General features: G+C 43.7%; 2 protein-coding genes across 7 annotated transcripts; both read left to right on the top strand.

Annotated features, from left to right (window-relative positions):
* Positions 1 to 26: 26 nt before the first annotated feature.
* Positions 27 to 6,661, top strand: LOC122692619 (zinc finger protein OZF-like). 6 transcript variants are annotated; one of them, XM_043900391.1, is made up of 6 exons: positions 27 to 85; positions 840 to 1,021; positions 1,128 to 1,213; positions 2,415 to 2,541; positions 2,838 to 2,933; positions 5,220 to 6,661. In XM_043900391.1, exons 3-6 carry the CDS (start codon positions 1,169 to 1,171, stop codon positions 6,320 to 6,322), a joined length of 1,371 nt encoding a protein of 456 aa, XP_043756326.1. In that variant the 5' UTR covers positions 27 to 85; positions 840 to 1,021; positions 1,128 to 1,168; the 3' UTR covers positions 6,323 to 6,661. The 6 variants fall into 6 exon arrangements, with proteins under 6 accessions (XP_043756326.1, XP_043756323.1, XP_043756325.1 ...); XM_043900388.1 differs by having other exon boundaries at positions 39 to 403; XM_043900392.1 differs by lacking the exon at positions 27 to 85 and adding an exon at positions 602 to 619.
* A 223-nt stretch (positions 6,662 to 6,884) lies between these two features.
* Positions 6,885 to 22,798, top strand: LOC122692613 (zinc finger protein 471-like). The gene is given in 7 exon segments (XM_043900370.1): positions 6,885 to 8,288; positions 9,383 to 9,510; positions 11,193 to 11,281; positions 13,934 to 14,060; positions 15,452 to 15,547; positions 19,349 to 21,033; positions 21,035 to 22,798. Coding segments are annotated over 5 exon segments (2,286 nt in total). The 5' UTR covers positions 6,885 to 8,288; positions 9,383 to 9,510; positions 11,193 to 11,248; the 3' UTR covers positions 21,380 to 22,798.
* Positions 22,799 to 27,204: the final 4,406 nt, after the last annotated feature.

Here is a 27,204-nt window from a genome sequence, read left to right on the forward strand (position 1 = left end):
TCGCGCAGCCCCAGTGTGCGCATGCGCGGTCTCACCGACGTAGTCCCGGAGAGCAGAATGCAGTGGGATCCTGGCCCGCTAGAGGGTAGGATTTTGGTAGCGACGGCCGAGTGCAGGACTGGGAGTGTCTGGGTTTGTCAACGAGCTGCACTGCTTTTATCTGGCAGGGGGGTGCCCTCTTCCCAAGGCTTGACCCACGGATGGGACTGGGAGGCGCTTTGGGAACGCAGCGCGCACGCGTACTGACGCCCATGGAGGCGGGGCCAGGTACCCCAGAGTAACGGACACGCCGTGCGCGGTCGCCCGTGGGGGCGTGGTTTCGTGCCGGAGGGGGCCGGATGAGGGGAGGCTGCGCAGGCGCGTAGGGTCGCGGCCGATTTCTGGAGGGGCGGAAGCGCTGTGGGTGAGTTGGTAAGGCGTCCTTGGAGGGCGAGTGGGAGGGGCTTTGTGAGAGGGTGGGGTGGGAGTGGTCCCTGCGGATGCGTGTACCTGGGGTGTCCGCTTTGGTTTGTCTGGCGTCCTGTCCCCCTGCACGGTTGTTTCTCCGTGTGATTATGGGATTTGGCTCACGGTTTCCGTGGTGTTTGTTGAGGACTCTTCTGAGCTCTAGAAAGGCTGTGTAACTATTCGTTTCAATTTTTATAGCAACTAAACAACAGTAAGGGGGAAAACCTAAAGAAAACGAATACATAAAACTAAAACTGAATCAGTGTTATACACTTGAAATTCACACAATGTTGTAAATCAAGTATACTTTCATTTTAAGAAATCAAGATACTGTGAAGTCATCTGTTGGACTTTTTCTAATTTGACCAGTTTTCCCACTCATGCACTTCCAGGGACATTAGGCAGAAATGGCTGCCTCAACCATGAAGGAGTGTGAAGGAAATACACGTAAAGCCCTCAGCACAGTAACTATGGTTACAGTCATTTTCAATCAATGACCATTTTGAGGAACAGATGTGGAGACATTGCACTAGACTCTCTCACAACTTGGAGAACCAGTAAATCCCAAAAAAAGGTGTTGTGATTGGGCACTGCTCTGTTTTGATGTTTTACAGGGGGGTAGATAAGAGAGAATAACACAAATTTGATGTTTTTTTTGATACTTCCTTCCATCTCCTCAGCTCCACATTCACAGGACTCTGTTCTTCAAGAGAGAGGCCTCATGAAGGGGAGCATGGCCACTGGACCTCTGGAAGGCACATCACAGGTGAGTTATGGTTTTTTGGTTTTTGTTTTTTCTTGCAATGAGACCCTAAAGAATAAAGATTAACCCTAACCTTAAAGAATAAAGTCATCTAGTAAAACAGAAATTGTCATAAATACTGCAATTATCAAGTGCCCTGAGCTTTAATCCCACATCCAAGCACAAATTTTTAAAGAAGTGAGATTTTTTTCCTTCCTAGTTGCAGAACAATTTCCATTTCACACAAACACGCGTTTAAACAAATATGTTTTCCAGGATTGTAGTAAATTATGAAATGTACTTATCAAAAGAGAACTCTATAATCCAGTTTTTTTAACTTAAGTATACAGTTTTACATTTCATTGTACTTACATTTAAATTTCACCATTAAATACTGAGCATAAGTATATGCTGACCCTGTATTCAGATTTTTAAAAAAATGTTAAGATAAATGGACAAATGAAAAAAATGGACAATTGGCTTTAAGGATGTGATGTATTAGACATTATAGAATATATTAAACAATTAGAGAATCTAGAAGGAGGTAAATAAAATTCCATCTATGTACATTTACACATTTAGTAAACTCTCTAGGGACAGGAAGACATATGTAAAGCTTTGGGCTACAGTTGGAGGAAAAACCCATTCAGGACTGAACTGAGGTCCTGGGTTGCTGACAGTCTTCCCTTGTCTTCAGACTTTAGACAAACTCAGGAGTGTTTGTCAGTGCACAAACACCACCAACTTGTGCAAAATCCCTATTTAGCAGGAGAAGCAGCAGATTAAAGAATTGTCTTCTACCACCGAGGACGTGGTGGCCTGTCTGACATGAGCACAGCTGGCTAGAGACTGGAGATCCAGTTAGCTGTTGCAGCTTGAGGTCAGGATCTGTTGATTAGAACCATACGCTCCAGACTCAGTGTGGAGGTGCAGTGGTTCATGCTTTCCTCAGAAATCCTTGTTTTCCAAACAAGTTCCCGGAATGCTTTCCTCAAACAGGGTCCACGACCAGTTTTAACAATTTGGTTGATAATACAGGATAATTTTTCTTACCCAAAGAGTTGATCTTCACTATCTATAATACGTATCTGTATTTGGCAAAAAAAGAAAAACAGAAACGCTGCATCCTCCAGTGCACACCACAGTGCTATGCAGCACCTGCTATTTTTCAGCCAAGGCCCTTTTCCCTTGGGCTTTGTGGGTAAGAAAGTGTTTGCCCTTTCAGCGGTCACTGACATTCCGAGATGTGGCCATCGACTTCTCCCAAGAAGAGTGGGGATTCCTGGACCCTGCTCAGAGAGAGCTGTACACAGCTGTGATGTCAGAGACTTACCAGAACCTGGTCTGGCTGGGTAAGTGCGCCCAGCCCTTAGTTCACATCTGTCTTCCGCTTTATCTTCCTCCTCCTATTGGAAATCTCTGGGGACCTACAGTGGCCTTTACTTTTTGCTCTATGTCCCATAAAGAGCATAGTTAGAAATGGACAACTTTCTCTTTACTGTCCTTCCAAAAACCTTCAAATTTCGTCTGGCCATTTTTTTTCCCCCTGGCCATTCTTATAATGGCTTTGATCCTGATTCCTGTGGTAGAGGCTGAATTCTTGGGTAATAATGGCATGATCAACTGCCATTTCTTTCTCTTTCCAAAGGCATATCTGTTGCTGATCCCAACATAGCCTTCCTGTTGGAGCGAGGCCCACAGCCCTGGGTGATGAGGGAGGAGGATGCAGAAGCTCCAGGGGCAGGTGAGTCTGGGACCAAGTTGAGGGAAGGATGTATGTGCAGAAAGCCAGCTGCCTTCTGAGATGACCACAGTTTTAAGGTGTTTGGGCATCTTCCTTCAGGGGGCCTCTGGTCTGAGGTCCCCACCAACTCTCATCCTCATTCACTATTCTACTCAGCCACCTTTTTAAATAATTGCCTCCAAATGTAAGTTTGTGATCAGCTGTCCTAAACCTTTACTCTCTGGATTGTTTTTTTACCACTTTATCCTTCATTCATTTCATAAGACTTTCCTCAGAAAGATATCTCAAAACTTCTGTTTTCTTTATGTATCCAAAAAATTCTCACTCTCACCTCTGATAAATTGAATAAATATATCCATCCAAGAACTGTTAACAAACATATTCAATCTCTAGTTCTGGCCATGAAAGGGGATTTTGTTACAGACTAGAACCCATCACGGAATTTACTATTTAACAAGAGGAAGTAAGAGATGTTCTTAGAACAGGCACATGAAAAGCTGCTCAGCATTGCTAATTATTAGAGAAATGTAAATCAAAACTACAATGACATATTACTTCACACCAGTTAGAATGACCATCATCAAAAAGCCTACAAATAACGTGCTGGAGAGCATGTGGAGAAAAGGGAACCTTCCTACACTGTTGGTGGGAATGTAAACTGATTAGCCACTATGGATAACAGTATAGAAATTCCTTAAAAAACTAAAAATAAAGTTGCTGTATCATCCAGTGATCCTATTCTTGGGCATATAGCTGGAGAGATTTCTAATTTGAAAAGGCACATGCACCTCAGTGTTCACTGCAGCACTATTTATAATATTGAAGACATAGAAACAGCCTTAATGTCCATGGACAGATGAATGGATAAAGAAGATGTGGTACACATATATAGCAGAATATCACTCAGACCTAAAAAGAATGAAACAATGCCATTTACAGCAACATGGATGGTTGAGAGTATCATACTAAGATGATCATACTAAGTGGAATAAATCAGACAAAGAAAGACATATTATATGATATCACTTATATGTGGAATCTAAAAAAAAAATGATACAAAGAACTTATTTACAAAACAGAAATGGACTAACAGACATAAACAAACATATGGTTACCAAAGGGGAAGGTGGGGGCAGGGATAAATGAGTATGGAAATCAGATACAAATGACTGTGTAAAATAAGCAACAAGGATTTACTGCATAGCATGGGGAACTATATGTATTCAATACCTTATAATAACCTATAATGGATATAAAAGGAAATTTACAAAGAATATAGATGTATACATATGTATGTATAATCTAGTCACTTTGCTATACACCTGAAACTAACACAATATTGTAAATCAACTATGCTCCATTTTTAAAAAAGAGATGTTCTTAGATACCTTGGCAAAGTAGGAACCAAGATTGGATAATTTCAAACACAGTGGTTACTGCACACACAGCAGAGTGGCCAGAGATAAACACATCTGTGGGGGATGGTGCAGGGATCTGGCCACTAGTGTGTGCAGCTCACCTGTAGCGTCTAGACCTTTTCAAGCCAAGTCCTGGGTGCACCTCTTGCATCTAATGGATTGCCACTGGAAATGCCCCAGCTGAGAACTGGTGGGGTGGACAGTACCCCACCTTGTGGGCAGTCTGGGCCATGTGAGCCCTTGATGTGTGTCTTTGTCTGTCTGAGCTGCTATAACAGAAACACCACAGACCAAGTGGCTTAAACAACAGATCTTCATGTCTCACAGTTCTGGAGATGAAGATGCCTGCAGATTCAGTATCTGGCAGGGCCGGTTCCTGGTTCACAGATGACCATCTTCTCACTGTGCCCTCATGTGGTGGAAGGGGTCCCTTTTAGAAGGGCACTAATTCATTCATGAGATATTAGATTAAATAATTTATTTCAATGAATATTTGTTAATCAACTATACTTCAATTTTTTAAATTTAAAACTTAAAATGCATTTCAAATTAAAAATAAGGATAATATATGGTGTTGATGGTTGCACAACATTGGAATGTATTCAATGCCACTGAATTGCATCCTTAAAATTGATTGAAATGGTAAATTTTACGTTTTGTGTATTTTTCCACAGTAAAAAAATGTTTTTAATTAAAAATAAGAATAAATGGGTATTTGTTCCTAGCTTTTTCTGTTAGTAGAGTATGACAATAAATGTCCTTGTACATATATCCTTAAATACTAGGACCTTTTTTTAAAGGATAGATTCTCAGCAGTGGGGATATGTACATTTATTTATATTAATGTGTTTATATGTTCGTTTTTCAGAGAGTGAATCAACACAGAAAAGCAAGGAATTGTCTTTAAGGAAGAGAATAAAAGGAGAAACATACCATTATGAAAGAGGGATGAAAAAAACTAGCAGCATGGGTAGAGAATATGAAAAAGCCTCCAGCACCCGGGCATACCTCATCATCCATCAGAAGACGAAGGAGGAAGAGAAATGCTACCAGTGCTTCGAGTGTGGGAAATCCTTCCGTCGTCGATCAACTCTCATCCAGCATCAGAGGATCCACACAGGAGAGAGACCCTATCAGTGCAGCAAGTGCGGCAAAGCCTTCAACCAGAAGGCCCACCTCGCCCAACACCAGCGCACCCACACGGGTGAGAAGCCCTATGCCTGTGGGCAGTGCACACGGGCCTTCAGCCAGGTGACACACCTCACCCAGCACCAGATCGTCCACACCGGAGAGAAGTTCCATGGCTGCAGCGAGTGTGGGAAGGCCTTCAGCCGCCCCTCCGCCCTCGCAGACCACCAGAGAATCCACAGCGGAGAAAAACCCTTCAAGTGCAAGGCCTGTGGCAGAGCCTTCACCCAGAGCGCCCAGCTCCTCAGACACCAGAAGATCCACTCTGAAGACAAGCCCTACAGATGCAGCAAGTGCACCAAGTCCTTCATCCGGCTCTCCTCCCTGACGGAGCACCAGAGGACTCACACCGGAGAGAAGCCCTATCAGTGTGAGGACTGCCCGAAGGCCTTCTGCCGCCTCGTGCAGCTCACTCAGCACCAGAGAACCCACACTGGTGAGAAGCCCTACACGTGTCAGGAATGTGGCCGGGCCTTCACCTGCAGGTCCCATTTCATTGTCCACAGGCGGAGTCACACAGGAGAGAGACCCTATGAATGTCAGGTGTGCGGGAAAACCTTCAACAATCACTCCTCCCTGGTGACGCACGACAGGACTCACAGTGGAGTGAAGCCCTTCAGATGCGATGCGTGTGGGAAGGCCTTCAGCACATCCTCCTCGCTCTGTCAACATAAGAGGATTCATACTGGGGAAAAGCCCTACAGTTGCCACAAATGTGGGAAGTCCTTCAGGTGCAGGTCACACCTTAGTCGACATCAGCAAATTCATACGGGAGAATACTGACCAAAGCCAACCAGACTTGAAAATGTTACTATTCCAGTTACCTAACTGTCAGTCAAGATCTTGAAAACAAGCAGCCTCAGTTGACTCTGACTCTTAGAAAAGCAGCTTATTCTCAAGGTCTCAGGAGCTCACTGAAAAATAGATAATGAACCAGGACCTACTGTATAGCATAGGGAACTATACTCAAGGTTTTGTAATAAGCTACAAAGGAAATACAGCTCTGGTTTTTCCAGTAGTTGTGTACAGATGTGAGACTTGGACCACAAAGAAGGCTGCCCATGGAATTCTGTCCTCGATCTGTAGTCTTCCCCAGGCAAGAATACTGGATTGGGTAGCTATTCCCTTCTCCAGGGGATCTTCCCAACCCAGGGATCAAACCTGGGTTTCCTGCATTGCACACAGATTCTTTACTGTCTGAACCACCGGGGAAGCCTGAGCATTGACGAATTGATGCTTTCTAATTCTGGTGTTGGAGAAGACTCTCGAGAGGGCTGCAAGGAGATCAAACCAGTCAATCCTACAGGAAATCAATCTCAGATATTCACTGGAAGGACTGATGCTGAAGCTCCAGTACTTTGGCCACCTGATGCAAAAAGCTGATACGTTGGAAAAGACCCTGATACCTGGAAAGATTGAGGGCAGGAGGAGAAGGGGGCAGCAGAGGATGAGATGGTTGAATAGTATCACTGACTATTTGAGCAAATAGGGACATGAATTTGAGCAGACTCCTGGAGACAGTGAAGGGCAGAGGAGCCTGGTGTGCTGCAGTCCATGGGGTCTCAAAAAATGGAGCACAACTTGGTGACTGAACAACAACAATGGGAACTGAATCTGGAAAAGAGCGGATGTTTGTGTGTGCATAACTGAATCACCTTGCCGCACACCTGACACCAATACGATATTGTAGATCAGCTGTGCTCCAATGAAAACGATTTGTTAACGCGCTCTTTGGGTGGAATAACTGAAGACAGGGAGGAAGCAAAGCAAGTTAAAAGCAGAACATGAAACCATTGTCCTGCCATCTGGAGAACTCTGGCCTCCTCCTCCCTGCATCCTGCTCTGCTGCCATCGCTAATAAACAGCAACACTGCACAAGTGACTTTACTGGCCCTGAGTCTGGGTGCCCTCACATTTAATGCCCTGAAACCAAGTTTACAATGCAGGTGTCCTGACAGCCAAAGATGAGGCCAAGAGATCACCTCCTGGCTTTTGCTTCTGTCCTGATGGGAGAGACACATATGCCACCAAGTTCACAGCATTAGCAAGGGGCGGGCAGGGGCTTGGATGTTGCAAAGTGTGAAAAAACAAACAGCCATGACTTAATACTTTACATCTGAAAAATGGTGCCCGGATTTGGTCACAGGTTTAGCTTCAAATTTCCCAACCAGCGGGCTTTCCTGAATTTTCTCCCACACTTCCTCCTACAGCTGCTGTATTTTAGTGATCTCATCACTGCACCTATCACCTTTGAACAAGAATCAAGAGGCTGACACAAAGGAACAGCACGAGGACAGATATAAGGGTTATCATATTAATAGAAGTTAGGGGATATTCCTAAACTGAGCACACAGGATTTTTTTCTCACTTTTTTCTGTTCAGTGCATATATAAAAGCATTTATAAAATGCATGCACCAGTGTAGAGAAGAAAAATGCATACTCATTTAGTCTCTTAAGTCATGTCCGATTCTTTTTCAACCCCACAGATGGTAGCCCGCCAGCTTCCTCCTTCCGTGGGATTTCCCAGGCAAGAATACTGGAGTGGGTTGCCATTTCCTCCTCCAGGGGATCTTCCCAACCCAGGGATCAAACCAACGTCTCCTTAGGCAGGCGGATTCTTTACCACTGAGAATATAACAGTAGAGTCCATGTAAGGAATTACTCCTAAATGAGCCAATGTTGAAATTCAGGATGAAAAGCTGCATGAAGATTAAAGACTTCGGTGCCTTGACTATTCATTTTTCAACAGTAAATATTCTCATTTTCTCTACTCTATTTTTCTTCCCTGTTTTCTATTTCTCCACAGCCTTTCTCACCATTCAGTACACTATTTTACTCATTCTCTTGTTTCCATTCACTTGAAAGTAAGATCTTAGAGGGCGGGGAGTTTTGTGGGTTTTTTCTCTGCTGTATCCCCCTGAATGGCTTTTCCTTTGTTGTTGTTCAGTCGCTTAGTCATGTCCAACTCTTTGTGACCCAATGGACTGCAGCACACCATGCTTCTCTGTCCTTCACCATCTCCAGGAGCTTGCTCAAACTCATGTCCATTGAGTCAGTGATGACATCCAACCATCTCGTCCGCTGTCATCCCCTTCTCCTCCTGCTGTCAATCTTTCCCAGCATCAGGGCCCTTTCTAATGAGTTGGCTCTTTGCATCAAGTGGCCACAGTACTGGAGCTTCAACATCAGTCCTTCTAATGAATATTGAGAATTGATTTCCTTTAGGCTTTTCCTTATTTGCTACAATTTCCAAATCAGCTACTAATTCTACTATTTTCTTAATATCTCATACCACGGGCCATTTCCACTCTGATCAGGGGCAGAATGGGGTTCAACACCAGTGCAGGTTCCAAAGAAGATACTTTCTGAAGAGTGATAATAACGACATTTCCATTCTGCAAGTGAGAAATGTACTAATTTGGTGTAATAACAAGTGATAGAGCCCAGCAGGGGTTCCCTCGCTGATCTTACGGTCCCAAAACTTAACACAGAAAGAAAATCACGCTCCCACGAGCAGGCTCAGAGGACCACTTTACAGCGACACCGCGGTCATTCGGACACAGACAGCGGGACATCACAGGTGCACACCAGCGCTCACAGAGGACTGTCCGTTCCCGTAACTACGGACGCTTCTGGTTTCCAGGAGAGGGGAGAGGGAGTTCGCATTCTAGGTGCCTGCGTACACTCTCTCCCCGCCGCGCCACGCCCCTGAACCCTCGGGTCCCGCCCCCTCGAGCGTAGTCCCGCCTCTGATATCCTGGGCCCCGCCCCTCAGGCGGTGTCACGTACGTGCGCAGGCCCTCACGCTCGGACGCTAAGGTTCCGCCTCTTCTTCTCAACAGCCTAAGAACACGCCCCCTCAACTAAGCCACGCCCTATCTCCGCCCCTTGCGCCTGACTGCTCGCCCACCTGGGGAGGTTCGGCGCCTGGGCACTGGTCTCCCGGGCGTCAGCTGCCGAAGTCCTTCGGGTGAGGGCGGCTGGCTTCCGGGGGGAGGCTCGTGGGTTGGTCAGGGTGGTCGAGTGTCTGAGTCCGAGGGCCAGGCAGGGCCGCCGAGGCGGGCGGCTCTGAGCCCGGCCGTGGAGCCCCGGCCTGGGCGCCGCTGGGCCGTCGCTGCCGGGCGGACTACATTTCCCAGGGGCCCGTGCGGGTGCGCCGAGGCTGCGGCTCGGACCGGGATCGGCGTTTGGGGCGGCTGGATCGGAGTGTGTGGGTGCGAGAGGCAGGACTGGGCTGTGAATGCCCAGAGCGTGCGACCGGGGTGTGCTGGTGTGAGTGTCCGAGACGGGTGTGTGAGAGAGGTCAGCCAGCGCGTGGGGCCCCGGGAGGGGCTGAGAGATCGTGGGGGGTGATGTGTGTGTGTGTGTGAGAGAGACCGAGAGCATGTGGGTGTGAGCGTGCGAGGCTGCAGTGCGTGTGTCCGGCGCGTGAGCTTGTGTGACAGTGCCTGTGTCCGCGTGTGAGGGAGACCGGTGTGTATTGTGTGTGCGCGCGTTAGAGGTAGCAGTTGCAATGTTTGTGTATCTGTGCGCGAGGAATCCACGTGTCTCAGAAACAGAGACCGCTGAGACTGTGTGAGAGAGAGAGAGAGGGGAAACTAACGTGTGAGACCAGAGTGAGTAGGAGCCACCCCGAGGTTTGCAAATGCAGCCTCTGTGAAGGGACAGTGAGCCGTGGGTGTGAGAGAGATTGAGACTGGGCTTGTGTGTGTCATGTTTGTGATCACCATGTGTGCGTGTACACGACCTCTCTGAGGCGGTGGTGTGACTGCAGTGATGTGCCTTCCACTGGATGCTTGTGACTCTGTCCTTCGTGTGATCAGGGGTGTGTGAGACCTTCTGTCAGTGTCTGTGTATCACCCTGTGTGATTGTAACAGCGCCTGTGTGACTGGTGTTTGGGGGGAGACTGCTTGAAAGGTTGACAACTTTGGCCGCCTTGTGCATGTTGATTTATGGAATTGTGTATTGCCAGGATAAGAATCCTGGGGTAGAATTCCCTGCTCCCAGTCCCAAGAGTTCCACTGAGAAGCAAGAGGTGGGGTACCTAGAGCTCCCGATTAGAGCAGGAGACACCCTCAGTTCTGGGTGACAGAAAGGAGGGGAAACCAAGGAGTTGAGGATAAAGATGAGAGGGAAGGTGGCAGAATTGGGTGCTAAAGGATCCATTGTCATGGAGGAAAGCAAAGGTTTGGCAGGAGGAGGAGGATAACCCTGTCCTCTGATGGCATTCAGGAGTCAGATTTTCAAACTGTAGACTGTATCAAAGCATGAAGCGGAGATGTGGGAAGGAAAGAGTCCACCTTTACCTATAAAATAGAGAAAACAACAATTTCATGGGATTAGTTTTTAAAATAAAGTGAGAGGAGATAATGTACGCAGAGTATCTAGCATATCTCATTAGTTTTATTCATAATAAGACCAAAGAACGGGAATGCAACTTTTAGAAAAGATCAAATTTAGGACCTCCAGCTTAAGAGAAAGAGTTAAAAATTAGACCCCTCATCACCATTGGTTGCCTGTAATCTCCCGCTTCTGTGGGCAGTGAAACCAAAGAAGGCTGGGAGGAGGAAGGGGAAGACAGAATTTTTACACTGGTGATCCTGGGAGTGCAGAGAAGGCCTCATCTTCTCACTCTCCTTTTTCTTCTCCAGCCTTACCCTCCCAGGACAGTGCTGTTTTCCAAGAGAGAAGCCAGGAAAACGTGAAAATGACAGTTGAACTAGTGAAAGCCATACCCCAGGTTAGTTATTTCATTTCTCTTCCTCAAAAGACAGTCTTACTGTTTAGGACTTAGTAAAGCTGTTTCCTTATGAAAATCCCCTGATTAATAGTCTTTGGAAAAGACCCTGAAGCTGGGAAAGATTGAAGGCAAAAGGAGAAGGGGGCAGCAGAGAATGAGTGGGTTAATAGCATCATCTACTCAACGGATATGCGTTTGAGCAAAACTCCAGGAGGCGGTGAAGACAGGGAAGCCTGGTGTGCTGCAGTCCATGGAGTCGCAAAGAGTTGGACGTGACAGCGACTGAACAACAGCAGTCTTATCTAAGGGCCTGGCTCCCACCTCTCCCAGAGAGCACTCCCCTTAACTTATTTTTTACAAATAAACTTTTTTTTTATAATAGAAAATTTGCAGATAGCAGGGAATATGCATATGCATCACACTCTGCTTCCCCAGTTTCTAACATCTTAAATTAGTTTCATGTGTGCTATGCTTAGTCGCTCAGTCGTGTCTGACTCTTTTTGACCCCGTGGACTGTAGCCGACCAGGCTTCTCTGTCCATGGGGATTCTCCAGGCAAGAATACTGGAGTGGGTTGCCATGCCCTCCTCCAGGGGATCTTTCCATCCCAGGGATCAAACCCAGGTCTCCCACATTGCAGGTGGATTCTTTACCAGCTGAGCCACCAGGGAAGCCCAAGAATACTGGAGTGGGTAGCCTGTCCCTTCTCCAGGGGAATCTTCCCAACCCAGGAATGGAACCGGGGTCTCCTGCACTGCAGGCGGATTCTTTACCAGCAGAGCTACCAGGGAAGCCCTTAATGAGCCAACATTGATAGATTATTATTAAGTCCATGCTTTGTTCATATTTCCTTAGTTTTCACTTAATGTCCTTTTTCTGTTCCAGGGTCCTATCCAGGGTACCACATTATGTTTAGTAGTTCTGTCTCCTTGTACGTGACAGTTTCTCATACTTTCCTTCTTTTTGAAGACCTTTTCAGTTTTGAGAGGTTCTCAGGTATTTTGTAGAACGTCTCTCAAATCTGATGTTTTTTTCTCTGATCAGACTTAGAAGGAAGATCACAGAGTTCCATTTTCATCATGTATTACACATCAAGGGTTCATACTATCAACGTGACTTATTATACTTTGAGTGCCTAGTTGAGGTAGTATTATCAGGTTTCTGCACTGTAAGATTACTCCTTTTTGTTCCACTTTTCCATGCTGTTCTCCCCTCTCCATTGGCAACTACCAGTTTTAGCTCTCTATCTATCCAAAGTCAGTTTCTGTTTTGTTTTTTCAGATTGTGCAGTTAAGTGAGATCATACAGTACTTGTCTGTCTTTGTACGACTTATTTCACTTAGATAATACCCTCTAGTTCCATCCATGTTGTGGTAAATGACAACACTGAGCATTACAAAGATTTTTAGTATTTTCATTGGAAATAAATGTGAAGATGAAAATGCCCGTAACACTTTTAAAAATTTCTCACAACTCTCACAGATATAGAAATCAAAGTAGTGGTTACTGGGGGGGAGGAGGAGACAAGATAGGGTTAGGGAATTGAGAGTATAAACTATCATGTGTAAAATGAGCTACAAGGATATATTATAGAACACAGGTAAATATAGCCAATATTTTATAACTGTAAATGAAGTATAACCTTTAAAAATTGTGAACACTATATTTTATACCTGAAACTTATATAATATTGTTTGTCAACTATATCTCAATTAAAAAAAAAAACCTGCGAACCTCTCAAAATTTACCAAAAAAAAAAAGAGACAAAATTGTCTCAATCTGCTGTTGATTATAACTGGGCACTGTCTTTAAGAAACTGAAAATAACTATTTTTGGTTTCATTTCGACATTGTCTAAATACATACTGGTTTGTTGTACTCACATTTAGTACCCAAGTTGAACGTGTTGTGGTCCTCCACTGGGTGATGTCTCATGTTGAGGCGTGGCATGACATGCTAATCAATTTTAATGGTACAGCATTAAAAAACAGTTGCATTCTAGCAGAATTCCCTGGCGTTCCAGTGGTTAGGACTCTGTGCTTTCAGAACTGGGACTGGGTTCGATCCCTGGTTAGGAAACTAAGATCCCACAAGCCATGAGGCTCAGCAAGCCTGTCCCCCTGCCGCTGCCAAAAAAAACTGCACTCTAAATTTTTTATTTTTTATTGTGTCAACAAAAAAACCCCAGCCATGTCAGTTCAATGCCTCTTCTCCTTAAAACACTAGGATCCCATAGAGTATCATTTCCATAATATCAACTTAAATATTCTTTTTTGTTGTTTTTGAAGGTTCAACCACAGATACACATCCTTCCTTGAAGCCCTTGTTTACTGCCCTGTGGCCATCTGTCCGTTTTTCCCCAGGCCTGAAAAATCCCATGCACAGATGAGCCTGGCGGGCTCTAGTCCCTGGAGTGGCAAAGAGTCAGACACAGCTGAGCACACACACTCGCACACACAAGAGAAATGGATTAGCACCATTGTATACAATGCAATTTAGCAACTTCAGTAAGAACTATTTAATATTATATGTTTAAGGTTTTTCTCCTCTAAGGGCTATTTCTCACATAATGCAGGGCCAACTTAATGCTTAAGCTTGAAGTCACGTGTGGACATGAGCATCGCTTGATCCAGAAGGTCTTTGTGTCATTTCAGGACCTGCTGACATTCAAGGATGTGGCAGTGGACTTCTCCCAGGAGGAATGGGAATGGCTGAGCCCTGCTCAGAGAGGTTTATACAGGAGTATGATGTTGGAGAACTATCAGAGCCTGGTGTCACTGGGTGAGGATTTTTTCCCCCTCTGCATAATTCAGAATTACCCTTAGGGACTCTTTACTTTTTTTTTTAATTTACTGTGTGTCGATCAGAATGGAATCTGGAAAATGAAGAGGATGTTCAGGAACTGATGAACATTTCAGGCTGAGTCAGTGATTTTGGTGTGTATCAGATACTCGTGAGCGTGCCCGTTAGTCAGTTTGAGCACAGGGCGTGCTGTGAGCCTCCCTGGTCTCCTGTGCTGGCTTCTTCTCTGTCCTACAGTATTGTTACCGGCCTAACAGCGTTCACCAGGAATATAGCCGGATCGTTATGAATTCAGAATATTGCTTTAAAATCTGTATGTTTTTATGAACTTGCGGAAAGTGAACTAGTGAGGCACACACTGAAAATTGCTGTAGATGTTCTTCGGGAAACGAACAACCTTCTCAGCCCTAGGGCCACCTCATTGGCTAGTTTAGCTCCCCCTTGTCCAGAGGCCCCTTTTATCCTGCTTGCTTGTGGTTCACTAAATGTTGTGAGACTAAATGTATGTCTTTCACCAAATTTGAGAAATGTTTGATCATTATTTAATTTTTTTCTACTCTCTCTTCTCCTTCTGGGATTCCAGTTGCACACATATTAGAACCTTGGATATTGTGCCTTAGGTAACTAAGGATGTGTTCACTTTAGAAAATCTTTTTTCTCTGTCAGCTTAGATAATTTCTTTTGATTCATTTTCAAGTTCACTGCTGCTTTCTTTGTCCTCTTCAATGTCTTGTTAAGCCTATCTAGTGAATTTTTAAATTTCAGATACTGTATTTTTCAATTCTAGACTTTTTACTTGGTTCTTTTTTATAATTTCTATTTTGCTGCCAAGAGTATTACAAGCATATTTTCCTTTATATTCTTAAATATAGATATAATAGCTGTTTTAAAATCCTAGTCTACTGATTCCAGCATCTGTGTTATCACAGGTTGGGTCTCCATTAATTGCCTTTTTTTCTGAGTATGATTCACTTTTTCCACTTTTTAGGGAGTAATTAGATTTTTTTCTTGGACACTATAATACATTATAGAGTTTCAGGATTCTGTTATACGTTCCCCTGACTTTGTTTTTTAATCAGACAGTTAACTCAAACTCCCAACTGTCTCTAGGGGTCTTTTATATTACCTCGCTTACTGCTGTCCAATGATCTTCTAAAAATGCTGGGCTGAATTTCTGCCTCCAGTCTCTTAGAAAATGATTCCACTTTTATAGGATTGACTGTTGGCAGCCCCACTAAGCTACCCCAGAAGCTTTATATAGTCTGTCACTCCTTGAGCTATTCATTACTATCATGTCATTCCATCAGAATTAAGGGACCAGCTGAAATGTCCAAACCATGGCCTGTTTTCATGTCCTTTTCTGTGTGCAGGACTTTGTATCTCTAAGCCATATGTCATCTCCTTATTGGGGCAAGGGAAGGAGCCCTGGATGATGATGGAGAATGAGATGAGAAGCCCATTCCCAGGTGAGTGTGGGAGAACCAGAGAGGGGAATCCTTTCTAGGCAATGGCTCAGCCATTTGTACAGGTCATCTTTCCTCCTCTCTTATGCTTCTTAGAAACTCTTCTCAAAGAAGGGCACCCAAAGCTGGTGCTCTGGGACAACCCAGAGGGCTAGGGTGGGGAGGGAGGTGGGAGAGGGGTAGAAGGAGGGGACACATGTATACCTGTGGCCAGTTCATGTTGATGTATGGCAAAAAACTATCACAATATTGTAAAGTAATTATCCTCCAATTAAATTAATTAAGAAAAAAGAAACTCTTGTCAAGCCTTCCAAACCTGGGAGAAAACTGAAAGTTGACTTCTTAGCATGAGCTCCCCAGATATCTTCTCTTCTGCTTGTTGTTTTTCAGTTGCTCAGTCTTTTCTGACTCTGACCCCTGGACTATAGCATGCCAGGTCCCCTGTCCTTCACTGTCTCCTAGAGTTGGCCCCATTCATGTCCATTGAGTTGGTGATGTTACCTAACCATCTCATCCTCTCCTGCCCCATTCTCCTTTTGCCTTCAATCCTTCCCAGCATCAGGGTCTTTTCCAATGAGTCAGCTCTTTGCATCAGGTGGCCAAAGTATTGGAGTTTCAGCTTCAGCAGCAGTCCTTCCAATGAATATTCAGGACTGATTTCCTTTAGGATGGACTGGTTGGATCTTGCAGTCCAACGGACTCTCAAGAGTCTTCTCCAACACCACAGTTCAAAAGCATCGATTCTTTCGCCCTCAGCTTTCTTTATAGTCCAACTCTCACATCCATGCGTGACTACTGGAAAAACAATAGCTTGGACTATACGGACCTTTATCAGCAAAGTGATGTCTCTGTCTTTTAATATGCTGTCTAGGTTTAGCATAGCTTTCCTTCCCAGGAGCAAGTGTCTTTTAATTTCATGGCTGCAGTCACAGTCTGCAGTGATTTTGGAGCCCAGGAAAATAAAATCTGTCATGTTTCCACCTTTTCCCCTTCTATTTGCCATGAAATTATGGGACTGGATGTCATGATCATACTTTTTTGAAAGTTGAGTTTCAAGCCAGCTTTTTCACTCTCCTCTTTCACCCTCATCAAGAGGCTCTTTAGTTTCTTTTCGCTTTCTGCCATTACAGTGGTATCAGTGGCATACCTGAGATTGTTATTTCTCCCAGCAATCTTCACTCTCTTCTAAAAACTCATTTTGCAAAAATCTTTATCCAGCTCCTTCCCATCCCCTCTTTCCTTTCGACATACTGACTTAACATAAGCTTCTCTGTTTTTTAAATCTTAACTCCAAAATTAGATGCTGCATGCAAATCATAACATACCCTGTTACTTTAAATCATTTTTTGCTTTCCTGTTGCAAATAGGAAAAATCCAAATCCTACCATCTCCTTCTTAATTTTCCAGCCTTATCCTCCATTATGTTTTAGCTTTTTCACTGTACTTTAGCCTAGAGTTTTCTTCATGATGCAGGGTATCAAGGTATGTTCCATATGTGTTACAGGTTCCCACATCCTGAGTCTCTAAGCTGTGAGAGACCAGATGAGGTTAGAGGCAGTCTGAGTTCCAAGTCTGATTCCCTCTGGATCATAGGCAGTGTCTTAGGACTGTCATTTTCAACAAGTGCCTGATGTACAGTTGAAAAGCATTGCTCTAGCCCATAGGTTGCCTTTTCTGAGCTCGCAAGCTCTTTCCCACTCAGGCTTTTGTTTTTCTTGTTTTCTCTGCCTAGAATGCTCTTCTCTTGGCTTTCTGTCTATGCCAGAGCTCAGGCCAGAGCTCAAAAATAATGTCATTGGAGACCTTCCTAACCACCTCATATAATGAACATTTCCCTATTCCAGCCCAAGTACGGTCTGTGAAGCCACTGTTTATTTCCTTTGTAACACTCAGGAGAGCCCGTAATTAACTTGTTTTGGGGGTGTGTGCTTATTTTTTGCCTCCCCGCGCTGAACCTGAATTTTACAAAGACAAGGGAATGTTGGAATCACACATGGTAATTATGCCTTTATGAAATTCTTTCACTTCTGTAACAGTGCTTGATCTTTACATTTGGGGATGATGTGGACCCTATACTTCCAGGATCCTCCAAATATTAGGAGGGAAATAAGCTCGGTTTAGACACGCTTTATAGTTTGGTTATGTAGGAAGCTACTATCTGCCTTAAAGAGGAAAACAGAAAGAGGAACTTTCCTGATAAGAGGTAATAACTGTCCATGTGAAGAACAGATACAGGAAGAGGGAAAGGGGATAAAGAAGCCTGTTGTGAATCTGATAGGACATTGAGTCACAGTGTGGCTTTAAGTGTTATTTAGCGATTAAGGTAGCTCAGCATCCATGTTGAGAAAAGCCTAAAAGGTAAGGGACAACCACGGCTCTCCATGGGAGGCTGGACGTGAAGACAGCCTTCACACAACAAAGTAAATCTGAGGGAGGAGCAGATGACGCTGTCCTCTTTCTGCTTTTCTCTTTCTAGGATTGCCCCCCTCAGTCCATCTACGTAAGAAAAACCATACGGAACTGGTTTCTTGAGCTCTCATGGACCCAGTTCTAGAATTATTGAAGTTTGGGTGTTCCTGATACCATGAATGACCTGGGGAGAAAGCATGTTAATACCTCAGTGTTTCTTAATTGCTTTGGTAGATTTGATCCCTCCCATCTCTGAACTTTTATACTAGTTTTACTTTTTTACCACATGGATTCATTTTTGATATATTTTCTTCTCCAGTTACTTGCTTTGTTGGTCTTGTCTTCCTCATAAGTTTCTGTACTTCTCTAGAACAGCTGTCTTTACTTCAGTGTTCCTCATGCTTGACATGTAGTGGAAAACTTTTTAGGGAGCATTGGATCAGTCAATAATTTGTCATTATATTTCTTGATATCACTTCTTCCCTAAAGTTTTCTCTTAGTGTCACCTCTTCTATACACATTTCTTCTTTATAGATTTATCAAGAATTTCTTACTTATGCCTGAGTTCCTGTGATATACGTTAGGTGACTTAGTAGTAGTATATAAGGCTCATTTATTTCTTCCCGAAAGCTTATGTTCTATCTCACAGGGTGAGAAAGGTAGTGATGTGGTAGTAAATAAACATTCAGTTAATGATACTGATACCAACCCACATATCTCTGTAAGACTAGTTTATACAAAAAGATACATGGCAGAACCCTATTAAGATGGGATAGTTTTCCTAGGCTGGTGAAAGAAAGATGATGAATGCAAAAAACCCTTAATATGCACTCTTAAGTTCAGGGATCTAGGAGAAATGAAGAGCATTTACTTTATTAAAATACATGGAAATGGCTTATGGGAATGCTATTTTCTGATTATGAAGAGATGACTCTAGGATTTTGCCTAAACTCCAAGAGAAGTCACAAAGCATAAGGTGTTTGTGGTTTCAGGTAATCTACAGAGATTTTTGAGTGGCAGAGTTATGTGGTAGTATTGGTTTTTTAAGAAAGTTAGCCTGGCTGTATATGCAAGTCTCCTAGAAGAGGGAGAGAACAGAGGAAGAGAATTTCATGTATAGCCTGTTACGTTAATACAGGCATAAAATATTACTACCATTGCAACCTACACCTTCAGGACTCTGTTATCCTACATTTAATTTGCTAAATCACTGTTTCCATGTTCTTCTATGAGCTCTCATTCTCTGGGGTCTGCTTACGTATGTTTTTAAGTTGAAATGCCTGTGCATAATATATTTTGTGGAGTTCATTATTTTCAAATCACCTTTTCTGTGTTAAATGTTTCCTTTGTTATAGCCCATGATAAAGGAAACATTTGGTTTTCTGAATCTTTCAGATTGGGAATCTATACATGAGACACAAGAATTACCTCTGAAGCAGTTTGTGTGTGATGATACGTTAATGGAGAGAATTGCAAGTTATGAACTTGAGTGTCCTACTTTTGGAGAAAATTGGAAATGTGAAGATCTTTTTGAGAGGCAGTTGTTAAGCCAAGAGACATTTATCAGGCAAGAAAGAAGCACTCCTAAAGAAGCCCTCACTGTGGAAACAGACCACAGATATAACAAACCTGAGAAATTTGTTCCTCTACACAGTATAGAAGAGAATATTTATAATAATGACAAGTCAGATAAAAAAAACTTTTTCAAAAATTCCATGGTATTAAAACACAAGAAAGTCTATGCAGGAAAGAAACTTTTTAAATGTAATGAATGTGAGAAAACCTTCACCCAGAGCTCATCTCTTACTGTTCATCAGAGAATCCATACTGGAGAGAAACCATATGAGTGTAAGGACTGTGGGAAGGCCTTCAACCAGAGTCAACACCTTGTCCAGCACCACAGAATACACACCGGAGAGAAACTCTTTGAATGTAAGGAATATAGGAAGGCCTTCAGCCAAAATGTACATCTTATTCAACATCAAAGAATTCATACTGGAGAAAAACCATATAAATGTAAGGAGTGTAGAAAAGCCTTCAGCCAGCCTGCACACCTTGCTCAGCATCAGAGAATTCATACCGGGGAGAAGCCTTATAAAGGTAAGGAATGTGGCAAGGCCTTCAGTGACGGCTCGTCCTTTGCCCGACATCAGAGGTGTCACACCGGCAAGAGACCCTATGAATGTATTGAATGTGGGAAAGCTTTCAGGCAGAACACATCGCTTATCCGTCACTGGAGATATTATCACACTGGGGAGAAACCCTTTGACTGCATCGACTGTGGGAAGGCCTTCAGCGATCACATAGGACTTATTCAGCACAGGAGAATTCATACTGGAGAGAAACCCTACAAATGTAATGTGTGTGGGAAAACCTTCAGCTACGGCTCATCCCTGACTGTCCATCAGAGAATTCACACAGGAGAGAAACCATATGAATGTGACATCTGTGGGAAAGCCTTTAGCCATCATGCCTCACTCACCCAGCACCAAAGAGTGCATTCTGGAGAGAAGCCTTACCAATGCAGGGAATGTGGAAAAGCCTTCAGGCAGAGCATACACCTTGCTAGCCATCTGAGGATCCATACTGGAGAAAAACCCTATGAATGTAAGGAATGTGGGAAAGCTTTTAGCATCGGTTCACAGCTGGCTACTCATCAGAGAATTCATACTGGAGAGAAACCTTATGAATGTAAGAAATGTGGGAAAGCCTTCAACCAGAGGGCACACCTCGCGCAGCACCATAAAATTCATACTGGAGAGAAACCTTATGATTGTTCTGAATGTGGTAAAGCCTTCAGCCAGGTTACCCGCCTTATCCAACATCAGAGAGTTCACACGGGAGAGAAACCCTACAAGTGTACTGAATGTGGGAAGGCTTTTAGTGACAGCTCATCCCGTGCTCAGCATCTGAGACTTCACACAGGCCAAAAGCCCTATGCATGTGTTGAATGTGAGAAGGCGTTCAGAACAAAATCATCACTTACTTGTCATCAAAGGTGTCATACAGGGGAGAAACCGTACGAATGTAGTGCGTGTGGTAAAGCCTTTAGCCATCGACAGTCACTTACTGTTCATCAGAGAATTCATTCTGGAGAAAAACCATATCAGTGTAAGGAATGTAGGAAAGCCTTCTGCCAGATTGGACACCTTAATCTACATAGAAGAATCCACACTGGAGAGAGATCTTACAAATGTAAAGAATGCGGAGAAGTCTTCAGACAAAGTGCGCACCTTGCTCATCATCATAAAATTCATGCTACAGAGTCATCTCAGGCCCTCAGCTCTTCCCCATCCCCTGCGTCACCAAGTCCTGGGGGTATGTCTGCTGAGTATTTTTGGAATTCATCCACATCTTTCCATCCTCATTGCCCTAATCCAAAACATAGTCATCTCACCTGGACTACTCCAATTGTCTAAGCACTAGTCTCTCTGCATCCTCTTCTGTCCCCTCCAAGTTCATTCTTCACACTACTTCCACAGTGGTCTGTTCAAATGTAAATGTAATTATATGACTCTCTTAAAACCTTTGGTGTGAAAATTTAAACTTCTTGATGCATACCAAGTGCTTAGCATAGTGCCTGACCCAGACTAAATGCTCTATAGTGATAGCTTAGTATCCTTCAGAGTCTGCTTGAAAGCTGTTTTTAAGCAGTGAACTCTGGAAGACAGTATATGTACTTGGAGATCATAACAGTTTTTGAAACTGAAACAATGATGAGGATTAGCATGTGTTAAAGTTTAAACATTAACACATTTAAAGCTTGATACCACCACATATATGACTGTATTCCTTTGTTGGTGAGAAAATTCAACATGATGTAATACATAGAGTATGTTTTAGGAAGTATCTAGAACTCTGGGTAAGACTGGAGCAAAAGAATTAGAAAATAACTGGGAATAATGCAAGACTATATTTAGTAAAGGCAAAAAGTAAAAATTCCTAATATTTAAAATGGAAGAAGCAGAGAACTTGAATAGTCTAACCCTTTTTTAAGACACCTGGTTTCACGGATTAATGCTGAACCTTCAAGGAATCATAATTAAGCTGTTCTAGAGTCAGAAAAAAATAATTGAAATGGATTATTTTGGAGTACTCCTGACCTCTGTTAAGGAGAACAGAGGTTATGCATAAATGGAGATGCATGTTTCTAGACGGAACTTTTAGCACTGTAAACAGGTCTGTACATTGAGTCAACTCCAGTCACAGTTCTTTTAGGATAATTTTCCGCTGACAGTTTTGTTCTGAAAATCAGTGTAGTATGGCAAATAGGGAAGCATCACAAAGAAATTTCTGAAAAATGACTATCACCATGAGTTTAGTTAATTGCAAAAGCAGTTATTTTTCATGTGTCAGTGGGAGAGATTACTTAAATGGTGCTTGACAATTATCCAGCTGGAAATAAAGTCAGACCCACATTTCACCCCTTACAGAGAAGTTCATTCCATATAGATTAAAGATATAATAGGAAACACAATATTAAATTTCTTAGAAGAGAATGGAGAATATTTCTATCCCCTTGAGTTCAGATAGGCTTTAATAAGCAGGACACAGAGTCCAGAAGTTATGAAGAGGGACAGTGTTAGGTGGGACCATGTGAAAAATTTTAACTTTCCCGTGGTGTAAGACACTGTGTGCAAAGTGAAAAGACATGACAGATATTTTATACATATGTTACAAAGGATATAGTCCTTATAAAAAGTGCTGTTGCTTTATGTGGCAGCCTGGATGGGAGGGGAGTTCAGGGGAGAATGGATACATGCATATGGATGGCTGAGTCCCTCTGCTGTCCGCCTAAAACTATCATAAGATTGTTAATCGGCTAAACCCCAACACAAAACAAAAAGTTAAAAAAATGCTGTTGTAAAGCAGCAAGTAAGAGACACAGTCTGACAAAGTCAGATAAGATACACAGTATGACAGCAACTCTAAAGGAAGAAATTAAAAGTCAAGGAAAATCCTAATTGCACTAATGATCAGATAAATGGAAATTTTTTAAGTTCTCACCACCAGCACAAACCAGCACACACATTATGGATAACATGCAGTACTGTTACAGATGGGACATATCTTTATACGTTGGGAGGGTAAATAGGTGGAAAGCCATTTTAGAAGGCAATATGGGAATGGCTCCCACTCCAGTGTTCTTGCCTGGAGAATCCCATGGATAGAGGAGCCTGGTGGGCTACAGTCTGTGGGGTCACAAAGTCAGACATGAGTGAGTGACTGGCGCACTAACACTATCATGGTGTTATATATCAACATATAAAGTGTAATTAATTAATCACTGCTGCAGTTCTAGGGATTTATCTTCTCAAGACACACAGGCACAAAAATACAGATGTACATTTACCACAAAAGTTTTAAAAACTTGGAACAGCTTAAATATCCAGCAGTAGTAAATTGATTAGTTAATTTTGGAAAATCAGTTCGGTAGGTTATTACAAACTCACTGAACACAATGAGGTGCATCTCTATACTCACAAAACCATGCCTTGTAGTTTACTGAGAATAATTTTCGTAACTTTGTAACATGATGGCAGAGTTACAAGTCCACAAACTCTAACATGAAATCTGTTTGTCTGCAATGCAAACAGAAACCACGCAAGCACAGACTCCTTCCCCGAGCCGTGTTGGTTGAGCTGTTCTGATGTCATTCCCTGAGGTTTTCTTTGCATCACCAGCTGGTACACAGTTCACGTTAGTCCAGTCAGACACTCTCCTCGGGACTCAGGAGGGAGCTGAATATGAATCATCTCTTGGCCACGACTTAAGATGCTTCCCGAGTCCCCGCTGCTCTGCTTCCTGGAGCTAAAATGTTTCATGTTTGTTCCCGGTTGTTCCCCACCAGCATCGTGTTCTCATTTTAAAGTAAGATTAAGTTCTCTTGCTGTCTACCAGGGAAAACAAACCAGTATAGAAACTGGTTAGCACTGAGTGGGTTTCAGGCCAAAGATCCTTAGAAAGTGTGGAATTGTAATTAAAGTGTGGTTATTGGGTGAAATGGAGCAAAGCAGCATAAGGCACCTAATCCTGTTTTGTGCTGTGAAAGGAACAGGCCTTCACGGCAACAGAAGGACAGCTCGTCGGCCGAGGCCTGGATGGGTTTTTCCTGGGAGGAGGACAGAAGGTGCTAGTCCACGGAGCATGTATGATGCCTGTTCAGAGTGGAACTGGGTAACAGGAAGCAGGAGGGTAAAAGGACTTATTACTTAATAATTCTTTTTGCTTTAAGGCATGGAGTGGAACACAGGTCATTCAGGTAACATAACTGCAAGACTTGTAGCTTTTATTGTTCAGTCAGTAAGTCAGGTCTGACACTGACCCCATGGACTGCAACACCCCAGGCAAAAACCAAACAAAAGCAGGAAGCAGGACAGGATGTGTGCGCCCCCGGGAGGGAGGTGTGAAGAGGAAAGGCGCTCACACCTCCGGGAGCGCCGGCACTGATCAGTAGGAGAGCCAGGAGGCTTCAGAGACCGGGAGGCGGACGCAGCCGCAGGCAGAACCGAGAGGCCTGCGCCGGTCAGCGCCGTCACTGCACTTCCCAGCAAGAGGCCGCCAAGCCTGTGTGGGGAGAAGCCCGAGCGCCGTGGGGACAGAGGGCCGTTCACGGCCCGTGAAGGGAGAAGGCGGGTAAGTCACAGCACCCCCACTCTTGGCGTACTCCAGCCCCACTGTAACCCGCGAAGGGCTCGGCTATGCTCCCGTGGCCGGCTGTGGGCTGGTGCTCCAGACCGGCTCAGCGGACACATCTTGCCGCGTGAGCCCTCAAGGCCAGAGCTGGGACTCAGGAGAGTAGGGAGACGTGGGCATAGCACCAAGCTTGCTTCTGGTTCCACCGGTCAAAGCAGGCCCCACAGCCGAGCCCGGGGCGGTGTGGGAAGGGCTGACTCGATGGTGTGGCTACAGGGAAGGGTGAAACATGCCAATCACTAGTGCAGACCACCTGCATTACCAGGAATTACGGAGGAGTACACGGTCTAGTTTAGGAGACCAGGGTTCGATCCCTGGGTTGGGAAGACCCCTGGAGAAGAGAATGGCAACCCGCTCCAGTGTTCTTGCCTGGAGAATTCCGAGGACAGAGGAGCCTGGCGGGCTACAGTCTATGGGGTCACAAAGAGTCCGACTCGACAGAGACGAACACACACACAAGGTCTAATCAGACGTCAAGATCTCCACAAAGTTATTCTAAGTAATTCATACGGTCTGTGATTTATAAGGGCTTCCCCGATGGCTCAGCTGGTAAAGAACCCGCCTGCCACTGCAGGAGACACAAGAGACTCAGATTCCATTCCTGGCACGGGACGATCCCCTGGAGGATGAAATGGCAACCCACTCCAGCAGTCCTGCTCGGAGAACCCCATGGCCACAGGGGCCTCGAGGGCTACGGTCCACGGGGTCGCAAAGAGAGCAACTGAGTGCGCACGCACACACATCACGTAAAAAGAAGAAAAGTAATAATCTTACCTCTATATTCTCCTTCCCACCAGTCAGCAAGCTCCTCTCCCTCGAGGCAACCACTTTGAGCAGTCGCCTGCTACCTTTCCAGAATATTCTATGCATGTATAAGCAAATTTTTATGTGGATATTTGTTTATATGCATAAATATTCTAAAAAGTTATATAATGCTTCTTTCTACACAAATGGTACCACAAGGCCTGGTTTTCCAGCTTGCTTTTATTCGTTGTCATCTGAGACCCTTTGTATGCTTAGACAGGGCAGGTGGATGTTATCATTTCACACAGTTTGTGCATACACTATTTTTTATCTTTTTTTCTCTAAATTGTTTTGGTTTTTTAAAAATTGTATTTATTTGGGGGGGGCATAAGATTTATTATAAAGAATCCCTTATGATTATTTTAAACCTCATTGTGATTAGTTTAGCTCCAGAAAAAAAATATTGCTAAAAAATACTTTTCAGAAAAAAAAAAAAAAATACTTTTCAGTTGTGAGTGAAGCCTTTTTTCCAAATTTGACCAATGAATTGGCTGTGTTATAGGGCAACTGGGAACTCTCTGCACAAAAGAGAATGTCCACATGAAAAAAAATTGTTATGAGATTTTCAATCATATAGAAAGGTGTAAAGTATAGTACATGCCCATACTCAATATTTTTAAAAAATAACTTTGGTAACATGAACGTATAATACCTGTACTTTTAAAATAAGGAAATGCACCATATTTTATAATATATATTTGCTTTTAAAATAGGTTGTGAAAACCTGTCTATATGTTCATTTTCCAGGTCAATTTTAAAGTAAATTACAGACATGATCTCACTTCCTTAGCTTGCATCTCTAAGGAAAAAACAATTTGTGCTCACTTTGGCAGAACATATACTAAACAGAAGGAAAAATAAAGTATCTTCTATACAACCAAAATATCATTACCACACAATGAAATGAATAATTTCTTAATATCAGTGACCAGTCCACATTCAGATTTCCTTGCTCCTCCCACCAAGACAGCTTGAAAAAGTGATTTAATTTTATCAGAAACAAATGTGTCAAGCCAAACTCACTGCAGATGGTGACTGCAGCCATGAAATTAAAAGATGCTTGCTCCTTGGAAGAAAAGCTATTGACCAGCCTAGACAGTATATTAAAAAGCAGAGACATTACTTGACCAACAAAGGTCCGTCTAGTCAAAGCTATGGTTTTTCCAGTAGTCATGAATGGATGTGAGAGTTGGACTATAAAGAAAGCTGAGTGCCGAAGAATGGATGCTTTTGAACTGTGGTGCTGGAGAAGACTCTTGAGAGTCCCTTGGACTGCAAGGAGATCCAACCAGTCCATCCTAAAGGAGGTCAGTCCTGAATATTCATTGGAAGGACTGATGCTGAAGCTGAAACTCCAACACTTTGGCCACCTGATGCGAAGAACTGACTCATTAGAAAAGACCCTGATGCTGGGAAAGATTGAAGGCAGGAGGAGAAGGGGACGACAGAGGATGAGATGGTTGGATGGCATCACTGACTCGCTGCACATGAGTCTGAGCAAGCTCCGGGAGTTGGTGATGGACAGGGAGGCCTGGTGTGCTGCCGTCCATGGGGTCACAAAGTTGGACACGACTGAGCGACTGGACTGGACTGAACTGTGCCTTGTCTGTGAACTGGGCATATTAGCTTGTGGAGAGGAGCAAATGATAAACACGTGGGGACACATCTACCTCCTTGCCCACCTGCCCTCTCAGTTCTCAGCCCTGCAGAGGGAACCAGGGAGGGCCTGAGAGGAGAGAATCTGTCTGCAT

Source organism: Cervus elaphus, chromosome 4, assembly GCF_910594005.1.
Source record: "Cervus elaphus chromosome 4, mCerEla1.1, whole genome shotgun sequence".
NCBI classification, from domain to species: Eukaryota; Metazoa; Chordata; class Mammalia; order Artiodactyla; family Cervidae; genus Cervus; species Cervus elaphus.

Coding starts and splice junctions, on each gene's coding strand:
- LOC122692619 (XM_043900387.1), top strand. CDS start 201: ATGGGACTGGGAGGCGCTTTGGGAACGCAGCGCGCACGCGTACTGACG. Junction 1,214..2,414: donor CTCTGGAAGGCACATCACAG/GTGAGTTATGGT, acceptor TTGCCCTTTCAG/CGGTCACTGACATTCCGAGA. Junction 2,934..5,219: donor TGCAGAAGCTCCAGGGGCAG/GTGAGTCTGGGA, acceptor TTCGTTTTTCAG/AGAGTGAATCAACACAGAAA.